Consider the following 17,743-nt stretch of genomic DNA (forward strand, 5'->3'; position numbering starts at 1 on the left):
CGTGCACACTAAAAGTTGAGAACCACAACCCTAAATTATAGACTGATATAAAAATCAATACTTTCTAAACCAAGCCAAAAAAAAAACACACAAAAAACACAGAGGGGTCAAGTTACTTTGTTAATTCAAAGTCAGTGAATACTCGATTTTCCCAAAGTCTACTGGACTTACTCCAAAAATGCTAAGAGAAATTGCAAATGGATCCATCCCCAGGGAGGCTGATTTGTACTCCTATGTGCTAATGTAAGACTAATTCTGTAAATGGATTGGTTTTGTGCCTTACTGTTAGAAATTTAATCTGTCTTCTCTTGTTTAGTAGAAGAAGGGATAATTACTAAGAGCCAAATCAGTAAAAAGTGAAGAAACGGACTTCAGTTTTGTTCCCAATGTATATCTCCAGGGCAAACAGAACACTAAAGCTCTCTCTAGGTGGTGTTTTAAGAAACTGAGACAAGCAACTCGAGTTCAAACAATAGATATGTAATAACATTTCTGCTAAATCTGTGACTGAAAGGAGACTGTTTTCTAAAGGAATTTATCTCAACTTTCCACACACTGCAAAAGCTGAGTGGAGAAGACCCACACGATCTCAATCAGGAGTGGATGAGTTCCAGTTTCACCTGTGTCTCCTTTAAAGAAAAAATAATTGGGGTGTCGGGGGGCTGAAACACTGTCAAGATAAATAGGCAGTCATTTATTTACTCCCAAATTTGTCTCAAAATTCGTGTTTTCTTACACAAAGCAGGGGCTTCTGAGCAATGACATTAAGAGAATTATTTCTTTTTTCTATACTTCTGAATGTTATCATTGTTAATTAGCTAGTTATTAATAGTCATAGGGAGAGAGCAAAGGGAAGGCCAGACATCGTAAGCATGGTCAGCTGGACAACTTCAGGAAGATGCAGCTTTGCACCCCACGAGGAACCACGGGCCCATTCCCTGCAAATCACTGGGGAAAGGGATCAAAGGGGAAGATGGGCACATGTGCATGAAGCCGGGTGAGGTAGGGAAGGTGCTTGGGGAGAGGGATCAAAGGGGAAGATGGGCACATGTGCATGAAGCCGGGTGAGGCAGGGAAGGTGCTTGGGGAGAGGGATCAAAGGGGAAGATGGGCACATGTGCATGAAGCCGGGTGAGGTAGGGAAGGTGCTTGGGGAAAGGGATCAAAGGGGAAGATGGGCACATGTGCATGAAGCCGGGTGAGGTAGGGAAGGTGCTTGCCTGTAAGTCTAACCTGGGAAAAAGATAACTGGCTGGGGGCAGAGCCACTGCAAGCGCACAAAATCCTGAAGGGGTAGTCAAGCTCCTGGTTATAAGCCCGAGACAAAGAGTTCTCGCTCTCTTGCCCCCTTGCCCTCCTTTGCACTCCCTTGCTTGTTTGCTCTTGTGCTTCTGTTTCTTGCTTGCTCCTTGACCCACATTCATCCGTGTGCTAGCCCGCCACATGGCCTTAAGCAGCCGCAGGTCCCAGAGCCATGAAGACCCCACACGCAATGGACTACAACTGGGAACACAAGCTAAGTTGGCCAGATGCTGGATTGAACTGTGCTTTCACCTGGAGCAGAGACTCTGGGCAGTGGCCTTAATTCTAGCTTTGCTGAAGACAAGACTGGATGGACTCTTCCATGGCGGGACGGAGGGAGATGCGACCTTGTGAAGCCAGGGTTTAATTCCATGCAAACAAATATCATTCATGTCAGGATCCTAAACTCTCCAAGCATATTCCTACCAACAGGATGGGCTACATAATTTGTGGAGACCATTGTGAAACAAAAATGTGGGGCCCCTTGTTTAAAAATGATAAAAATTTCTAGCATTAAACCAAGCACAGGCCCCTTCTGAGCCTGGAGCCCCCTGTGATCATACAGGTTGCACAGGCCCATGAAGCCAGCTGGCCCTGGCCACCAGAGAACCTTGGCACTTACTGTTCTATGCCTAGAATCCCCTCCCCAGATCTCTGAATGCTTGCTCTCTCTTCTTCCGTGAAATGCTGTAACTATTTAAAATTACAGCTCTTCCCAAACACATACACACTGTATCCCTTCTACCTGCTTAATTTTTCTCCAGACCATTTAATACCTGACAATTATTTGTTCATTCTGTCTTCTCCTCTTCCCTAGAATGCAAGTTCTATAAGGGTACAGATCCCCACCCCCCGTCCTGTTTACTGTTGTATTCTCAGTACCTACAGGAGCGCCTGGTACTAAGAAGCCACTTAGTGAATATTTATGGGATAAATGAATGAAGCCCCAACTGCTTTAAGCAGCAGAAACGTCCAACAAAGAGATGACCTAAGTTATAAGTTGTACTAGGATCTACAGAGTCTATTTCAAAATGTGCCTCAGTAGCCCTAGCTGGTTTGGCTAAGTGGATAGAGCATTGGCCTGCAGACTGAAGGATCCCGGTTAGATTCCAGTCAAGGGCACATGCCTGGGTTGCGGGCTCGATCTCCAGTAGGGGGTGTGCAGGAGGCAGCCGATCAATGATTCTCTCTCATCATTGATGTTTCTATCTCTCTCTCCCTCTCCCTTCTTCTCTGAAATCAATAAAAATATATATATATTTAAAAAAGAAGAAAAAAAATGTGCCTCAGTAGAAACTGCTGTTCATTCATAGAAGAAGAAGAAAAAAAAAAGAATGGCACTTACCACAGAACCTTTTAGTTGAGGGAAAGGGAGAAGGAAGAGACTCTGGGCTAGAAGAATCAGGAAAAAGTTAATACAGGAGAGAGAATTCAAGCTGAGCCTTAAACAGAAGGCAAAGAATAGCAACGAGGAAGGGAAGTCTTTCCAGGTACAGTTCACGAGTTCACATTTGATTCCATTTGTCTTCGCATTTCACACTAGAAAGTCTCCTTGTTTCTAATTTAAAAACAGAAGTTAAGTCATCCAATTGATTTGTTGAAAACACAGAAGTAGGCTGATGATGAATTAAATATTGGCATAGTGAGCAATAAATATTAGCCAGTAGTATTAAACTTTTATCAGGCTAGAAAACCTAAATCTTACCTTGAAGAATGCTTTAATGTCCTCAAGACCCATAGAGCCTCTTCATAAGGTTGCTATAAGAAGCAGCAATTCTTATTTCAACTCAACAAATGTCCCTATTGCCCTAAGTGCCACAGGTAGAAATACAAGAGTAAGACAACAGACCCTGCCCTCCAGGGATTCCCAATCCAAGAGGCAGGGAACCAGGGGTTTATCAGTGATAACTCTTAGCGAAGAGGAAGTGAAATGAACACTTCTAAAATACTAATGATAATAACAGCACCAGAATAAATGCACTGGCTGCTTACTGTACCCCAGGCTTGGTGCTACGAATGTCCCATGTCTTATTCATTACCTCGGACAAGATAGTTATGTACTAGTATCATCCTCATAAAGCAGAGGAATCTCACTTGCCCAAGGCCAAACAGCTTGTCAACAGCAGAGGCTGAATTTGAACTCATGACTGCCTGACTCTAGAGCCCAGACTGCATCTAGAGCCCAGAGTTATCCTGCATCCATTAATGTCATCCTTTTAGTTAAAAGAAGCAAGACTAGGCTTCTGAGGTCAGGAAGTATCTATTCTGTTTATTGCCGATTCCCCAGCACCCAGCTGATCGATACATGTACATATGCTGGATGAACAGAAAACACATACATTCCCATACTCTAGTACTGCTTCAAACACCCACTTAAAGTGGGCATCTCTTGTATCCACTGCCCAATACCCGTTCCTCTTCTTTTCTTTTAGGAAATCACCCCACTCTCACTCTTGGTCAACATGGTTTAGATGGGGCTGACCCTACCCTTATATTCAGGAACAGGCAGTGAATACAAGCTTGGCCAATTTGAGCCAGTGATTGGCTCAAGGATGGACACATGACCTGATATGGACCAATGAGAACTAAAGTTCATGATTTGCTGCATAAAACCATAACAGATGCTCTCTTCCCCCTGGGTTGCTAACCTGACAAGGTAAAACTGCAGTTGCTGGTAGCCATTTTATCCAAAAGAGAGAAAAGCCAGCCTTTGAATAAAGCCAATAAAAGGAAAGCAGGACCAAGAGACGGAGATATCCCTGGTTACATTATCTAAGCACCCAGAACAAGCATGCCACCTGGAATTTTCAGTTACATGAATCAATAGATTCCGGTTTCGGTTTTTAAGTCACTGTGAATTGGGTGCTGGTTGCTTACAGGCCAGAGTCCAGATACATCACCTAAATAAAAATGGAACCAAGCAACTGGAAATCACAACCACCACAGTGAAAGAAGCAAGCAGCATACTTCTAATTAGACTCAAGTGGCTTCACTACCTTCCAGAAGCCTGAGTTCATGGAGAGAGGAAAATGGAAGACCAAAGAGAGAAAGAGAAAGTGAGTATGCATGCATCACTTCTTTCACTAGTTTAACCATATACCAAGAAGACAATTTAGGTGTTCCCAACTCGCCACCCAAAGCGAGATGGCTTCTGAGTGCTATTTTGAAAAGCTTCACAAGAGAAGACAAGGCTCAAGGAGAATCATTTCTAAGTTTTCATGTCAGCTGTGCTTGTCCATCAAAGATCTGTCCCTTACCCAGCCCGATGAATCTCTGAAGCAGTACTGCCCATTTACCCAGCCAAAGGCAACTCAACTCCTGACTGCTAACGTAGTTGTTCTCACTCTAGTGATAACACTGAGACTTGAAGTGAAAGAGACTGCACCAAAAATACACAAGAATGCATCAATATAACAGAGTGCACCAAAAGTTGGGGGGAAGGGAGGAAGGTATGCTACGAGGTGGTATCAGATTTTTATTTGCCTTTTATGTCAAGTGGATTGGCCTGTGAGTTTCTGGGGAGGTCCCAAATAAAAATAAATCGTCCTTCTCAGGAGTTACCTGTGAATCAAGCAGATTCTTGGGAAGACACAAGGCAAAAAGACCACAGGCTCGTGACCCGAGGCAGATCTATCTAGCCCACAGACAGCTTTTGTTGCACCTGCAGTGTTAGTGCTTAAACAGTTACTTTTAAACTAGAGGCCTGGTGCATGAAATTCTTGCACTCAGGAGCGTCCCTCAGCCCGGCCTGCGCCCTCTCGCAGTCCGGGAGTTGCCGCAGCGCTCGCCAGCCGTGAGCCCAGCTTCTGGCTGAGCAGCACTCTCCGTGGGAGCACAATGACCACCAGGGGGCAGCTCCTGCGTTAGGCATCTGCCTCCTGGTGGTCAGTGCGTGTCATAGCAACCAGTTGTTCTGCCGTCGGGCCAAAACCAGCTCTCTGACATCCCCTGAGGGGTCCCAGATTGCAAGAGAGAACAGGCCAGGCCAAGGGACCCCACTGGTGGCTGGGGAGGGACTGCGGGAGGGCTCCAGGGTGTGTCCGGCCTGTCTCACTCATTTCTGATCGGCTGGACCCCAGCAGCAAGCTAACCAACCAGTTGGAGTGTCTGCCCCCTGGTGGTCAGTGCATATCATAGCAAGCAGTTGAGCGGCCTTAGCATATCATTAGCATAGTACGCTTTAATTGGTTGAATGGTCCCGGGTCCGGGTGAGGCCGTGGGCCCCTGGATCCGGGTGAGCCTGGGTCCCGGGTCCGGGTGAGGCCGTGGGCCCCTGGATCCGGGTGAGCCTGGGTCCCGGGTCCGGGCGAGGCCGTGGGCCCCTGGATCCGGGTGAGCCTGGCCCCGGGTCCGGGCGAGGCCGTGGGCCCCTGGATCCGGGTGAGCCTGGGCCCCGGGTCCGGGCGAGGCCGTGGGCCCCTGGATCCGGGTGAGCCTGGCCCCGGGTCCGGGCGAGGCCGTGGGCCCCTGGATCCGGGTGAGCCTGGCCCCGGGTCCGGGCGAGGCCGTGGGCCCCTGGATCCGGGTGAGCCTGGCCCCGGGTCCGGGCGAGGCCGTGGGCCCCTGGATCCGGGTGAGCCTGGCCCCGGGTCCGGGTGAGGCCGTGGGCCCCTGGATCCGGGTGAGGCCACGCGACCCTGGGTCTGGGAGAGGCCACGCGCCCCTGGGTCCGGGTGAGGCCATGCGCCCCTGGGTCCGGATGAAGCTGAATCCTGGGTCTGGGCGAGGCCGTGTGCCCCTAGATCCGGGTGAGGCTGGATCCCGGGTCCGGGTGAGGCCGTGGGCCCCTGGATCCGGCCGAGACCAAACCAGAGGGAGTCGGACCTGCATTACCACCATTTGTCCACCATCCAGAGCTGAGGGGTCAGTGCCGACATGTACTCATAAGGAACTGGTGGACATTGATATTGGGTCTCAAAAGAACTGTTGGACCAGAAAGAAACTCACTACAGACTGATTCATTTGCCTGTCAGCATAACTATTATTGCTCGTCGCACATTCAATTCTTATATCTCTAGTGACACATGATTTCGCTCATCTAGGGGAAATGATGAACAACATAGACTGATGAACAAGAACAGAACCAGAAACAAGGAGGCATCGATCGGACTATCGGGCCTCAGAGGGAGGATAGGGGAGGGTGGGGGGAGGGGGGAGAGATCAACCAAAGGTCTTGTGTGCATGCATATGAGCCTAACCAATGCTTAAGTTCAACAGAGGGTTGGGGCATCCATGGGGAGGGGTGTGGGATGGGAATGGGGGGATGAGGACAAATATGTGACACCTTAATCAATAAAGAAATTAAAAAAAAAATTGGTTGAATGGCCAACTGGACGACCTGACACTTAGCATATTAGGCTTTTAATATATAGGACTAGAGGCCTGGTGCATGAAATTTGTGCATTGGGGGTGGGGGGTCCCCTCAGCCCAGCCTGCACCCTCTCCAATCTGGGACCCCTCAAGGGATGTCCAAGTGCCTGTTTAGGCTAAACAGGCAGTTGGACATCCCTCTCACAATCCAGGACTGCTGGCTCCCAACTGCTCGCCTGCCTGCCTTCCTGATTGCCCCTAACTGCTTCTGCCTGCCAGCCTGATCACCCCCTAACCACTCCCCTGACAGCCTGATTGATGCCTAACTGCTCCCTGTCAGCCTGTTTGCCCCTAACTGCCCTCCCGTGCAGGCCTGGTCACCCCTAACTGCCCTCCCCTGCAGGCCTGGTCACCCCTAACTGCTCTCCCCTGCAGGCCTAGGTCCTCCCCAACTGCCCTTCCCTGCAGGCCGGGTCGCCCCCAACTTCCCTCCTCTGCCGGCCTTGTCACCCCTAACTGCCCTCCCCTGCAGGCTTGATCACCCCCAACTGCCCTCCCTTGCAGACCTGGTCCCTCCCAACTGCCCTCCCCTGCTGGCCATCTTGTGGCAGCCATCTTGTGTGTTGGAGTGATGGTCAATTTGCATATTACTCTTTTATTAGATAGGATTAGTTATCAGTAATTAAAAATGGGAAGAGTTTGTGGTACATTGTTGGATTAATGACCCCTACTCTGTTCATGCTCCCTATCTGCAGGCATTTGGGTTAACTCTACACTGACTCCAGGCGTGGCCACATGGCTTGCTTTGGCCAATGTGACGATAACAAACATGACCTAGGCGGGGACTTCAAAAGCACTGGGGCTTGCCGTCCTTCGGCTCTCATAACTATGAAAAGGCCCACCCAGGGCTAACCTGCTGAATGATGAGACACACACCACAAACACACACAGAGCCAACAGCTAGCAAAGTGAGCAGCAGATCACCTCAGACATGAGTGAGCCCATCCATGCCCAGCCCACACTGCCCCTCTGAAACATGGTGAGCTAAACAGTGTTAAGACAAAGTTTGGGGTGTTTTTTGTGCAGCAAAAACAGACAGAGTCCACATTAAAGTAAATATTCCTAATTTAAAAACAAAAATCTTAAGACTGCAACACTGGGCCCAAATTCCTACATGGCAACAATTAGTTGACATGGGCAGTGGCTCCACCTTTACCCAAGCCATAGCATGAATTTTCCAGTCTGTCACTATTATCTTGCCCATGTTGGGGTCAAGTGGTGTAGTCTCTGTTAGGTGTTGTTATATTTATGTCAAAGACGACATGAAATACTATGGTCCACATACTTGAGTTACTTTCATGAGTGAGAAAACCAGCACAATCACTTTGGAGAATTGTTGGTCAATATCTACTAACGCTGAACATATGCATCCTTCATGACCCAGGAATTCCACAACCAGGGTTAAACCCAAGAAAAATGAGTATACATTCCAAAAGATGTAGAAAATGTTCACAGCAGCACTATTCCTGAGAGTCTCAAACTGGCTACTAATAAACTAGTTATCATCAACAGTAGAATAAAATGTGGCATATCCCTAGGGACAAATCTCATACACGATGCTGTGCATGAGAACCCGGACACAAGAGCATACATGCTGCATGATTCTACTTCTAGTTCAAAAACAGACAAAACTAAAAGCAGGTGTTAGGAGTCGCGTGGTGGTTACCCTTGGGGACATGCCTAGTTGTGAAGGAGCACGCATGGTGTTCTGACAAGTTGGTAATACTGTTCTGTAACCTGGGTGCTGTTTGCATGGATATATACTCTTGGAAATTCACCACGCTGTACATTTATGATCCGTACACCTCAATAAAGGGTTTGATTTAAAAAAAAAAAAAACTTTAAAAAGTGGAACAAGAGGACCAAGAGGATGGCCATGCTTCAAGAAAAATGATTAAGTATTTTCCCTAGGAATATCAGAAAGACAAACTCTACAGTACAATATGTAATGTGGTAAAAAGAACGACAGCCATTATGAAACAAATCATCACAGAAGTATGGCTGGAATCTGGGAAAGATGCATAACAAACCACCATCTGATGAATTAGGGGAAGAGGGCACAATCAGCAACACCTAGACTACTTTATTCATCTGTATTACCAGTCGGATCTCTGTGGGCTTTGAGGCTTACGACCAGTGAATCACGAATCAAAGCCTTTTCTATAAAGGTTACCATCATTTCTCAGACTTAAAATATTGGGTTTACTGCCCCTTTAAAAAAAAATCAATTACTGTATCACATGATCTCACTCATTTGTGGAATATAATGAACAACATAAACTGATGTACACAAATAGAACCAGAGACCTAGAAGCATCGAACAGACTGTACAACCTATCAGGGAAGGCGGGGGGTGAGGAGGTAAGAGATCAACCAAAGGACTTGTATGCATGCATATGAGCAAAACCAATGGACACAGACAGTAGGGGGGTGAGGGCTTGTGCTTGGCGGAAGGGGTGGCGGGGGAGAGGTCAAAGGGGGAAAAAAGGAGACTCGTGTAATACTTTAAACAACAAAGAAATTTTTTAAAAAATCAATTACCTTCCTCATGCTCATCTGCCAAATGGGCTAACAATGGCCACTGGAGAGGGTTATTGGGAGAGCTGAAGAAGATAATGAGGCTCTAGACCTTTGAGACAGTAGCAAGGAGACAGCATGTAAGCACTAACAAGGAATTACAGGCAGTCCTCAGGTTATGACGAGATCCGTTCCTACGGTGCAACGTAATTTGATTTTCGCCGTAAGTCGGAACCCACCTACATAAGCACCTACGTCACTCACATAGAGCACATACACAGCAGTAATGAAGTGAAACAGTAAAAAAAATTTAAAAGAAAGATAACAATTCCTGACTTTTACTTGTGGTAAATAAATAAATAAATAAACATAAAGCACATATGTACATACATGAAAATGACGGAACTTTTTTTTTAATAAATACTGTAAATGGGAGATGGCGACGTAACCACGAAACAACCTAAGTCGAGTCCGACATAACCCGAGGACTGCCTGTATTACTTTACTTATAGCAGTGTCGCTGTTGATTGCAAAATACTAAAAATAAAATTAGAGGTACCCCAAAGGTTGGCTGCTGCTCATAGTTGTGCACTACACTGTAGAGGCTCGCAGGACCTAATGCGGTGATTCCGGAGAGCAGAGATCACACACTGGTTCCAGGGCAGGCTTTCACGACTACCTATGAAACTTTGCTTCTGATGTGCCCTTGCATCCTCCAGTAGGCAAGCCCCTCCCATTTCTAGAATACTTCAGTTAGGACGCCACTATTTTTTATATCAATGCCTACCCCGCACTAGTGTTAGGGCTGGAAAGCCTCGAGAATCAGGACCTCAAACCAAAGAAGCTGTACAGCAGAGAATATCTCAAACTTGCCTGATCGTCCCAACCAGCCGATTTCTGGGCTCCTTCTCTGCTCACTGAGAGGCAGCAGGTCTGGGGAGGGGCCAGAACCCAGAATTTTTTTTTTTTAATCTTTATTGTTGAAAGTATTACATATGTCCCCTTTCTCCCCCCACTGACCCCTTCTAGCCCACCGCTGTCCCCATCCCAGGCCTTCACCACCCTATTGTCTGTGTGCATGGGTTATACACACAAGTTCTTTGGTTGATCTCTTCCCACCCCCACCTTCCCTCTGAGAACAGACAGTCTGTAGAACCCAGACTCTAATAAAGCCTAAGGCAGTGGTCGGCAAACCGCGGCTCGCGAGCCACATGCGGCTCTTTGGCCCCTTGAGTGTGGCTCTTCCACAAAATACCACGGCCTGGGCGAGTCTATTTTGAAGAAGTGGCGTTAAAGAAGTTTAAGTTAAAAAATTTGGCTCTCAAAAGAAATTTCAACCGTTGTACTGTTGATATTTGGCTCTGTTGACTAATGAGTTTGCCGACCACTGGCCTAAGGTGATTCTTATACCCAGTCAAGTTTGGGAAACTCCCACCTGGTGAAATGTAGAGCCCAACTGACCTGCACCTGAATGCAATCTCTAGAATTATCAGCTGGGTATGCCTGGCCAAGCGCAGAAAAACCTCTTTGAGTTCCCTTCATTTTAAAAGACTAGCTATGCTACCGCCCAGGCTTGTGCAGCCTGAAGACACTGTCACACTCAGTGGGGATTTCAGCTGTGAGGCCACAAGTTAGCCTTTGTCCCAATACTCCGCTTTCCAGTTTATTTCTGCTCCCATGGGCTGGTCTTGCCTCGGCCTACAAACCTATGTCCTTCCATGGAATAACTTCTGCATAGACCTGGACTGACCTGAGCTCCTCATCAGGGGCTAAGCCTCTTTCCCAAGGCACTGGTTTTCTTTCTGTATCTGTCAGACTTCGGTGATGACCCATTTTCTACAGAAGCAGGTGAGATGCCAGCATGCATTTCCGTATGTGTCAGAACTGTCACGTTACATGAGAAGGTTAATAACATACACCAAAAAAGGTTATTCCTAGCCTTAGAGATAAAGCAGAGCACAGGACCCAGACTCCTGGTGAAAACTCACAGCTATTAATAGTATTTGAAAATAACTACATAACATGTTAAACATTAAGCCATCACTCATCAAATCAGCTTGCCAATAATAGAACCACTGCCAATGGGAAGCCTTGCTTTAAAAGAACCAGTAAAACCTGCTGTCTTGTTCTCTTAACCATGGATATGTTTCAGGTGATCCTGTTTATCCCAACTCTGTGAAGGGGGCTTTTTTTTGGGGGGGTGGGGGGAGAAGGGGACGTAAGGCTCCCCTTTTTCCTCTAGTTTCACAGAGAGATCCATGCCCAACAAAATGATAAAAGCCTCCATACTAATGATAGTCCCTGAAGGATTCTTCCTTTTTCCTGCTTTCATTATTGTCGAAGTAATACACGTGCAGTTAGCAAAGCTTGAATAGTGCAAACAGCATTTAGAGACCAGTCAAAACCCCTTCCAATCCATGCCCTGGTCCTCTTCCCTAAAGGTGACCTTGTTAAAAGTTTAGGGATCCCTCTAAAGCAAGATTTCTGGGTCTTATGCCTTACTGACATTTGGGGCCAGATAATTTGGGGCGGGAGGGCTGTTCTATGCGGTGTAGGATGTTCATGGGCATCCCTGGCCTCTGCCCGCAGCAACGCCCCTCCATACTCCCGTTTGGCATCCAGAACTGTCTACAAAGTGGCCCCAGTTGGGAACCACTGCTTCCGGAGATACCCTGCGCACGCACAGAGGCGTGTGTAACCTCACTCGTTTTTCTCCCCACTTTGGTGACACACACGGTCCCTTTCCAACTCACTGGGAGGTGGGGCCGGGGGCTGGCCTCGGCCGGAGGCGACGGCCACTCACCAGGTCTCGGATGAGCTGGTCCACCAGCTGCTCCGCGCCCCCGGCCCCGTCACGGGCTGGCGGGGAGCGGGAACGGCTCGCCGCGTCCTGCCTCTCGGCCCTGGTCGCCCGCGCCGCCGGGGGCCGGCTCGCGCCCTCCAGAAGGCCCTGCGCCAGCGCCAGGTACCCCGAGGCCTGCTCGCCGCGCCCGGGGGCCACCTCGGGCCGCCGTGCCCGCCGCTCGGCAGCCTCGGGCCGCCGCCGCTTCCTCAGCGCCTGGGCCTGCGCCAGCTCCTCCTGCCAGCGCCGGCGGAACTCGTCCAGGCTGTGGTTGTCCATGGCCCTCGCCGCCGGCCCTCCGTGCCGTCCTCGGCCGTGCCGGGTGCCACGGGACAGTCCCTCCGCCGGAAGTGTCCGCCGCGGCCGGAAACCGGAGCCGGCTGCACTCGGGTTCCGGGTAGGCGGCCCCGCCCCCGCCTCGTCCCTCACGCTGTCACCTGCGTTGGGCTTGAGGCGCCCCAGGCCAGGGTCAGTGCCCTGAACCTGATGCTTGTCGACTTTCCCGCTTGTGGCTTTTGCCAAGCGCAGACTTTGCGTCAAGCACCGTTTCTTCATTCAGACATCCATTGAGCAACTATTATATGCCAGGCGCTAAGAATTCAGCATTTAAATCTGCTCCTCCAACCCTTACCCCGCCCCCCCTCAAATCCCTCCCATCTTGGGGTTTGCATTCAAGGGGGTGGGAATCACGTTTAATTAATCCAACTAGTGAATATGAACGCTTGAGTTAGTAGTAAGTGGTACAAAAAAATAAAATAAAACAAGGTAATAAAATAAGGCCAGGCGTGTGGATGGAGGGATTAACTTTAAGAAGGATGTCAGTCATCACAGGACCTTCTCAGATCTCTCTCTTCAAATCTCCCTCGGCCTCCATCCTGTAAGGCTGCTTGGGACATTGGGCCCACCTGGATAATCCACGATACTTGCAACATGTCATGATCCTTCATTTAGTCACACTTGCAAAAGCCTTTGATCATTTAAGGTAACATCCACAGGTTCCAGGGATTAAGACCTGGCTATCTTTTAGGCCATTAATCAGCCTACTGCAGGAGCCTACAGTGAGCACGGACCCAAATGCCTACAGGGGACTCCAGGAGACAAAAATGAGGCAAATGGGCCAGGTGTGGATTGTGGTTCCTGGCTGCCCATCTGGAGTGGGAAACCAACACTCAGCTCCACCCAACTCTTGGATCTTAGTCCAGATCTTCTAAAATTCAGTATCTTTATTTTTATTATTAGCAACAAATTCCACTTTTTAAGAGAAAAGCGTTTTTATTAAAAGCATGAGTTGTGCCCTGGCGGTGTTGTTCAGTGGTTAGACCACCAGCCTGCTCACCAAATGGTCACAGGTTCTATTCCCGGCCAAAGGCACATGCCTGGGTTGCGGTTGATCCTGGACTCCTGGCCACGGTGGGGGTGCATGGGAGAGACAACCAATCTAAGTATCTCTCTTGACATTGATAATATCTCTCTCTCTCTCTCTCTCTCTCTCTCTCTCTCTCTCCTCTAAAAAAGTCAATGGAAAAAATCCTCAGGTGAGGATTAACAACAACAAAAAAGCCCAAGTTGCATTCAATAGCCTTCAAACCCAACAGGAGTCCTTTCTTGAACAATCCATGAGTTAGGACAAAACTCCCTTCAACTTACGTTAGGATACCCACTTAGCTCTTGTGAGAAGAAATGGAGAATCACACTTCATTGGGGATCACTAATGTGGCGAACACCAGGGCAGGAGAATGATGTGAGTTAAATCATTTTTAATCACGTTTAATGATTTGAGGAACTGCCATCCTGTTTGTTCAACGGGGCTGTGCCACTTGACCTACCCACCAGTTGTGTGTGAGGTTTCAGTGTGTGTTTTACACCTTCCCGTTCAAACCGATCTGTGGTCTTAAGAAGCAAAGCCCTTTTCCATCTCAGGGTCTTTGCACACACTTCCCTCTTCCTAGAACACTTTCCCCGAACGATTCCTCAATGCTGCTGCCCCCCTTCACCCTTCAGCTCTCAGCTGAAATGTAACCTCCACAGACAAGCCATGTTCATCCTGTGTTCTCAGCCCCTAGTACAAAGCCTGGTTCCTAGGATGTGCTCAATAATTGTTGGTTAAATGAATGAATGAACAACTTAATCCCCAAATGATGGAGCTAAGATCGGGCAGAGGTATTTCTGAGTTTGTGTCCACACATAATAGATGCTCAATAAATATGTGTTGCTGGTGAGGCTGCCAGTAATAAAGAGAGGCAGAACTGCACGGGCGCGCACACACACACACACACACACACACACACACACATGAGTAGTGGAGAGAAAGATGAATCCACTCCTTTAAGAAAAAAAGTGAGGGATGTCATTGTAGGTCTCATAAATCAACACAAGTGCCCAAACAGGAGATAGAGAGAGTTGCTTGGTCTTTTCCACTTTGCAATCTGCAAAGTGTCTCCTCTTCTTTCTGTTTCAATAGAAAAATCACTCTGAGCACTTCGGTGCGCTGAGCACTTTGGAACTCTAATTACAGGTGACACACAAATGGAAAGAAAAATGAGAAATCAAACATTGGAGCCAATACGTTGCCATTTATATGGGCACTTAATAGCAGCAAAGTGCCCTAAGCCACGCAGAATTATCTCAAGCACTTTGCAGACGGACATCACAGGAGCCGCCGTGAGGATAAGTCAGGGATGCCTGTAACGCGCCCGAGTTCTTTGGAGATGTGTCAGTGTTGTGAATCTCAATGTCCGTTTTCACAAGATTTCTTCAAGGTCAATGCCATGTAAACCTGAAGTCTGTCTCTAGCCCACCTCTACTGCTGATCTCTCAACACTTTCCCTCCTCACATCTAAGCTCTAATCATCTCCACCTTTTATAGCTTTCCACCTCAGCATGCTCTCTCTTCCTTGAATATATCATTCCTTCTCACCTGTACCTGCGTAACTTCTGCTTGGTTTTTTTTAGAGGTCACCTCCTTCAAGAAGCCTTCCCTGCCTTCCTCCTTCTCCAGACTGGGTTAAGATTCTTAAGTTGACTTCTGGTTCCCCAGGTAAGGAGCTTGGAAGTCTCCACTCCGTCCTAACAAGTAAAAAGCTGAACAGACTGAAAAATCAACAACTCTTCTGGAATCTGTCAGAGAGTTGAGGAAAGTGGGCAAACCACTGCTGCCAAGATTGGAGGAACAGACAGGTGAATATAGACAGTCCCTGGAACCAGCGCCCATTGTTATCCATTGTTCAAAAATAATAGTAACAATGTATTCAATTGTGTATGCTTATGTTTACTAGTATACCTTACGTGTGTGTGTGTGTGTGTGTGTGTGTGTGTGTGTGTGTGTGAGTGTGTGTGTTGGGAGGGAGGGAGGAACTAGGATTATTTTATTATTATAAGGTACTCACACTATCAGTGAAGTTGTATACTGTTATTTGAAAGTGGACTTGGATTAGTTGTAAATGTATATTGCAAACGCTAAGGCAACCACTACAAAAGTTTAAAAAGAAGTATAACTGATATACTAAAAAAGGAGATAAAATGGAAACATAAAATAATCAATTAGATAAAATGGAAACATAAAATAATCTATTAGAACCACAAAAGGCAGAAAAAGAGTGGCAGACAAGAAATAGGAACAAAGAACAAGTGCAGCAAATAGAAAATAGTAACACATATCACAGATATTGATCCAACTCTATCAATAATCACTTTCAACATCAATGGTCAAATGCGCCAAATTAAAAGACAGAGATTGTCAGAGTGAATCAAAAAACAAGACCAAAATATATGTTGTCCACTTTAAATATAAACACACGTATAGATTAAAAGTAAATGGATGAAGAAAAATATATATATATATATATACCTCGCTAACACATTGGCCAAGGCAAGATTATGTTTTAAAAATATATCTCTCTATGAATCTAATTCATGCCCTGCAATTCCTTATAGTATCCAGTAATTTTCAACCAGTGTGCTGCAAGAATTTTTAAAACATGCAACACTGACCTCTTTTCCCTTAGATTGTCAAGTTAAAAAATGACAACAGCCAACATAACAATAGGTATCTTATGTAAATGCTCTGTCTTGAACCCTACATATATGTCATATAATAGAGTTGCATCTTATTGGTCACATTGCATAATAAGGTTACGTCTGATTGGTAAATTCTTTTTTTTTTTTTAATCCTCACTCAGCGATTTTTTTTTTTTAATTTGAGAGAGAGAGGGGAAGAGAGAGGGAGAGAAACATCAATCAGTTGCTTTCCATACGCACCCGACGGGGATCGAACCTGAAAGCTAGGTATGTGTCCTGACCGGGAATTGAACCTGAAACCTTTTAGGTGCATGAGACGACACTCCAACCGACTGAGCCACCTGGCCAGGGCTAATTGGTTAATGCTTAGCACCAGAAATCCTTATATATAAGTATAGGCACCTGATTTTTTTAAAAAGTCACTTTGGAGCAAAAAGGGCAGGTAATTGTTATCTTTTTGTAAATGTATGAAAATTATACCTTTTTATCAGATTGGTAAAAAATATTTTTGAGCCGAAACCGGTTTGGCTCAGTGGATAGAGCTTCGGCCTGCGGACTCAAGGGTCCCAGGTTCGATTCTGGTCAAGGGCATGTACCTTGGTTGTGGGCACATCCCCAGTAGGGGGTGTGCAAGAGGCAGCTGATCGATGTTTCTCTCTCATTGATGTTTCTAACTCTCCCTCTCTCTTCCTCTCTGTAAAAATTCAATAAAATATATTTTTTAAAAAATATTTTTGATGTGCCGCAGAATTTTAAGAATTAGTTTATGTGTGCCATGAGATGGAAAAGGTTGAAAATCACGGCAGCGTTCCATAGTACAAATATACCGCATTCTATTTATGCACTCTGCTCTTGAGTGACATTTTTGTTGCTTCCTACTTTGGGTTATTTCAAACAATGCCACAATGAACACTTCTGAGCTCCACTGGGAGACTAGGAGGCTTTCTCCAGTGCAACAGATACCTCATTTGCTCCTTCTCCCTCGACAAGAAAACCCTGATTTTGTTTGCATACTTTGCGCCCAGTCTCAAGAAATAAATCATAATTCGTCTATGGCAGGGATTGGCAAAATGTCCCTGTCAAGGGCAAAATAGTAAATATTTTAGGCTTTCAGCCATACAGTTTCTGTCACAAGTGCTCAATTCCGCTGTTACAGTGTAAAAGCAAACATAGAGGATACATAAATGAATGGGTGTGATTGTGTTCCAATAAAACTTTATTTACAAAAACAGGCAGATTCACCAAAGAAGATACACAGATAACAAATAAGCACATGTGAAGACCGTCAACCATGAGACAAAAGCAAAGTAAACCGTGAGACACCTGTCAGAATGGCTAAAATAAAAAATAGCGACAACACCACTGAATGCTGGAGAAGATTCCGGGAAACTGAGATCACTCACCCATTGCTGGTGGCAATGTGACATGAATGGTATAGCCACCCTGGAAGACAGTGTGGCAGATTCTTAGAAAACTAAACATGCAACTATCGGATGACTTGCAATTGCTTTGCTGGGCATTTATTCCTTTAAAGGGCCAGCGAGTGATATTTTTAGGCTTTGCAGGCCATACCATTTCCGTTGCAATCAACTCTGCTGTTGTAGCACAAAGGCAGCCAGAGATAATGCGTTAACGAGCGAGCATGGCGGCGTTCCAATAAAATTATGACAAAAAACAGGCCAAGGACCTCGTTGG

At 46.6% G+C, this 17,743-nt stretch overlaps 1 protein-coding gene across 1 annotated transcript in view; it reads right to left on the minus strand.

The window, feature by feature from the left end:
* The window catches only part of FBXW8 (F-box and WD repeat domain containing 8), a 117,032-nt gene extending 104,663 nt beyond the window's left edge, over nucleotides 1-12,369 (minus strand). Inside the window, exon 1 of the mRNA XM_079762451.1 lies at nucleotides 11,993-12,369. Within this exon, the coding sequence (XP_079618577.1) occupies nucleotides 11,993-12,310 (318 nt within the window). The 5' untranslated portion in view covers nucleotides 12,311-12,369. The remainder of the gene's footprint in view (nucleotides 1-11,992) is intronic.
* Nucleotides 12,370-17,743: the final 5,374 nt, after the last annotated feature.

This window comes from Cnephaeus nilssonii (genome assembly GCF_951640355.1).
Source record: "Cnephaeus nilssonii genome assembly, chromosome: 22".
Taxonomy (NCBI): Eukaryota; Metazoa; Chordata; class Mammalia; order Chiroptera; family Vespertilionidae; genus Cnephaeus; species Cnephaeus nilssonii.